Genomic DNA, 4,850 nt, shown 5'->3' on the forward strand with positions numbered 1-4,850 from the left:
AATTCATGGTAGTCTTTCCAACTTGATGTCTTCTAATGCAAATACTTTAATGTCAAATAAACATGTCTGCATTCTTCCTAGTATCTGAATTATTTATTAACGATAGTGCTGCTACATACCTTTCTTTGCCCTATTAACAGCTTAGTGTATTAACCTGCATGTAACACTTGTGCAACAAAATTTGGCTAATTTACAGAAATAATTTTTTATAGTGGAAAAAATAAGTAATATGGTTTTCTATCTTGCCAAAGAGAAAGTATCAAAAGTATTATCATCACTTGGGCAAGATTTATCAACGTAGTATATAAGTTTCTGACTAAGAATTTATTTGGATAATTGAATCAAAAATTTAATAAAATTCATAAATTTATTTGGTATAACTAATAAAATTAGATTGTATTAAATTTATATTCATAAATATCCGAAATATTTTTGGAGCTGGTCAATCTGACCTTATAGAGCAAAAAAAATTTTTTATTTAATTTTATGGGTTACATTAGTCCAATCAATATAATTCTATGTGATTTTGAATTTAAACACTCAAAGAGATTCTAAATTTTATCAGCACTTGTGCAAGCGTAGCAGCCCTTCAACCTTTTTCTTTTTTTTTAAGAAAAAAATAAATAAAAACCCCTAACACACAGCCGCTTTCAATGTCCATCACCATCCTGAATCGAGGGTCCCATCGATGATGCTGGGTTCACGCATTTTGGATCGGAAAAAAAAAAAAAAAAAAAAAAAAAAAAAAAAGGCAGCTTCTAATTTCTAAATGGATGGCACAGCGCTGACGGTGTTGAAAAGTGAAAAGAACTAACAGACGATGAGGACCAGCGGACGCATTAAAGGGGTGGGCACACGTGTACGATGCACGAAAAGTCACGTGTCAGTGGTTGAGTGGCGGAGGTCGAGTCGGTAGCACGCTTACGCGGGGTGCAACATTCAGTTATACCGAGCCTGCCCCTCACCGTGTCAGTGGTTGAGTGGCGGAAGTCGAGTCGGTAGCACGCTTACACGGGGTGCAACATTCGGTTATACCGAGCCTGCCCCTCCACCGTATCGTTGAACGTCTCTAATAAAAGTCGCTCTCGTGCGCCACCCACCACTGCAACTTGTACCCAAGGACCCCACCGATGGGTCCCGAGATTCTCGTATTGCTGTTTTTATGCGAAAATTAAATCAGAGGTATATTATTCCCCATGGCAGATTTTTAGCCATTCGGTCTCCTTAAGAGATCTTATAGGTTGCTGGGTTTCATGCGGATCTTTTTTTTTTTTATTATTTTTTTTGTTTTGTTATGTTACCTGCTGGTTTGGGTGAATGAATTCTGGATGACACATAGCGACAACTGTTACAACGGTTATTACAGTGATAGATTCTTTTCCACTACATCATAGATAATTCTATTAAAAAAAAAAAAACTACATCATAGATAAAACAAAAAAAAAGAAAAGAACTTCATACATCTGTACCACTACCAACTACTATTTAGACAAACTATTTATTAAAATATTATGATAATAGAGATTTGGCATAATATATGGATGGATTGTTAATATCAATCAAACCTTATCTACTACTCATCCAACCCACAAATTCTACGTTGGACCAATAAAGTGAAAGTTTAGTAAATAATCTCTATCTCTTTTTTTATATATAAATTAGTTTTAGACATATATTTTATCATATTATTAGCTATTTGATTTTTTTTGTTTAAAAAAAAATATCAAACTTTATTATCATACCCTATATTATCATACACGAAAGTTTTGATTTTAAAAGACAATAAGTTTATCTAATAACACTTCTATATAATTTTTCTAATATGTAATTTTTTATTTTGACGAATGACTACCATTATTTGTTTTATTTTATTAGGATAAGTATTGCATATTATTCAATATTTTTCGATTCATATATTAATATATTTAATATAATTACTAATAATATATAAATATTTAATTTAAAAATAATCATAATTTTGTAAATATAAAATAATAATTCTATAACAAATAATCTCCCATATTAGATTGTATAGATTTCTCTCTTAATAAGAGATAAAAGTGAATTATGGAGTTGGATGGTTACAACCTCCTACGTTTACTAGACTCATAAGATAAAATTACTACTTTATTTTATGGGAATTTTTATTAGAAAAAAAAAGGGAATAACCTCAATTCCCAGTTATTCTCTCTCCTTTTCTGAGTTCCAACCGTATGACGTTGCAAACTCCATAACGGCGTTAATCAAACGTTGCCTGTTACCTTTTTTGTGCTTGGTTACCGCGTCGTCTCTACCTAGCGATCAACTGACAAGAAAAGAAAGAAATATGGGCAGGGATGGCGAGGGAGCGGTTGTGGTCCTCACAAAACCGTGGCCTCTCCCCTCCTTTCCTTTTCACAAATTTCGACTTTTGTTTAGCCCCCACCCCCTCCTCTCTACGACCCCCTCCCCAAATCCCCCTCCCCTTCCCTCCCCCTCCGCCCGACGAGTTCCGCGCCCCCCATGGAGCGACGGCCCCCGGCGGAGCCCAAGCGGAGCGGGAAGGAGAAGCCCCGGAAGGACGCGGCGGCCATGGACGACGACGGCGACGACGACGAGGAGGAGGTCGTGGCCGGGGAGGAGGAGGACAGGAAGAGGCGGCCCCCTCCTCCTTCCTCCGCGGCCCGGCGAGGATCGGGTGGCGGGGGAACTTCGCAGCCGTGCTGCCAGGCGGAGAAGTGCACTGCCGATCTGACCGAGGCAAAGCGGTACCACCGGCGTCACAAGGTGTGTGAGGCCCACTCCAAAGCCTCCATCGTCATCGTCGCCGGCCTCCGCCAAAGGTTCTGCCAGCAATGCAGCAGGTCCTCTCTCTTCAACGCTACCTCTCGCCGGCCGTCCCTCTTTCCCCCTCTTTTCCTCTTCTAATGCTATCAATTTCAAGGGCTGCCAACTTTTACATCTAGTAATACGTAAAACAAAAATAAAAGAAACACACGCGTCACTGTGAACCATAATTGACCTCCAGGGGAATTTTGATGCTGATCTCGATAGCTTTCACGATTGCTATCCAAGTAGTCTTCTTCTTCTAATTTTTAAGGAGAAAAAAAATCTTTTCCTGAAGAACAGGAGGGAAGATGGAGAAAATGATTATTAGGAAGCACGAAAAAGCGGTAATTAGGAGCTCTTAGATATTACTTAGTCCCCAAGTTTTCTCCTTTGGGCTGATGCGTAACTGTTTGGTATATTGTTTGATTACACAGCGTGGAATTTTGACAGTTGACTCTCATGATGCTCTGTTAATCTTAATGGAATATCAGCTCTGTTTTTTTCTGGTGCTTTCAATGGATAGAGGGAAATTGCTGCTGGATTTTGTGTTATGTTACGGAGATAATTATCTGCTGATTTTGAGCCCCCTTTTTCATTTCCTTTTTCTTCTACTGTTTGATCTACTCGGATAAGATTAACTGTGACAGAAAGTTTAGTGGAACAGAACTAAAAAAACAGGACTTGGGTGTATATTTGGAGCATGTGAGGATGAAGGGCGCACCTCTGGTTTCCCTGTGTGTTGCCTTGCAGGATACAGGACTGATGGCTGCCCATTATTACGAATTTTACAGTTATTGCTAAGTTGAGATGACTGAGTCCTTATATATGATGGTTATTTCTTTTTAAAAATAAAAGTAGTAGGTGTTTACCATAACATAAATCCTACTATTGGCTAGTTTATAAAAAGTGAAGTAGTTGGATTCCAGATATATGTTATTGAATTCTGTGGACAAGTTTCATACAGTTTGTTGAATCGAAATCTCCATATTTTTGTTGCTTATATCCATACTCGTGCAGCAGTTGGTCAACCATCTGGTTTTCCAGTGTTTTAAGGTTCCTTTTTGTGTTTTTTAGTGCTTTGGTGGAATATTTTTGTGCTTATTCTTTGTATAACATGTTCTGTGCAGGTTCCATGAGCTATCAGAGTTTGATGACTCTAAGAGGAGCTGCCGTAGACGTCTGGCCGGCCACAATGAGCGGCGGAGAAAGAGTTCTTCTGAATCACAGGGCGAGGGCTCAAGCCAATGCAGGCAGGCCGATCCAGAGGAGAGGATTCAGAGCCTCCCTGGAAATCCCACCTGCAAGCATTTCCAGATCAGATAAGCTCTTGACTATTCCCATTCAAGCATGCTCTCTCTCTTCTGTCATCCAATGGCTTCCTTCTGTCCTAACTAATGCCAGATTTCTCTACCAATTAATGTAGCAGAAATGTTTTTGAGCAGTACTTCAAGCTTAGTAGCATCACTGTAGCCATGCTGTGGTTGTACTTTAGTAATTGTAATTACATATGCGGTTAATCTCCTTAAGGGGTGTGTGTGTGTGTTTTTTTATTTTTTTTTTTCACTTTCAAATGAATGGTGAACACCTGTGGCTTTATTTTATTTTCTGGTCAAGATGTTGTCTATTCTGTACCATACTTAACAGCCATGCATCATATATGTACTTTATGTTGGGATCCTGGATGGATCTCAACCGACCATGTTAAAAGCCTCAGTATGCTTGTAAATTTGTAATGGACTGTAGTATCTATTTGACAGGTGTGGGCATCAGAGTATGCAATTTGATTTTCTGCTTCACACTTAGAAATGTAATAATTTGAGTAGCCTAAACTTGAAGAGAGATTGCCACTGCCATGGCTCATACTTCGTCCTGTCCTCTTTTTCACTTGCAATCTGTGTAGCGTTCGTCAAGACATATACCCTCAAGTATCCGCTTTATGCTAGTTTAGAATCATATGCCATCCAAGACATATCTTTCTCATATTGTGGAAGTTATCTAAGGGTTTGTTTTCACATAATCCAGGTTCAGAGCATGTAAATAGG

The 4,850-nt window shown here is 38.7% G+C and overlaps 1 protein-coding gene across 1 annotated transcript; it reads left to right on the forward strand.

The window, feature by feature from the left end:
• Positions 1 to 2,378: 2,378 nt before the first annotated feature.
• On the forward strand, positions 2,379 to 4,521 carry LOC105061560 (squamosa promoter-binding protein 2). Its single transcript, XM_010945647.4, has 2 exons — positions 2,379 to 2,843; positions 3,936 to 4,521. Exons 1-2 carry the CDS (start codon positions 2,503 to 2,505, stop codon positions 4,129 to 4,131), a joined length of 537 nt encoding a protein of 178 aa, XP_010943949.1. The 5' UTR covers positions 2,379 to 2,502; the 3' UTR covers positions 4,132 to 4,521.
• The last annotated feature ends 329 nt before the right edge of the window (positions 4,522 to 4,850 follow it).

This window comes from Elaeis guineensis, chromosome 6 (assembly GCF_000442705.2).
Source record: "Elaeis guineensis isolate ETL-2024a chromosome 6, EG11, whole genome shotgun sequence".
NCBI classification, from domain to species: domain Eukaryota; kingdom Viridiplantae; phylum Streptophyta; class Magnoliopsida; order Arecales; family Arecaceae; genus Elaeis; species Elaeis guineensis.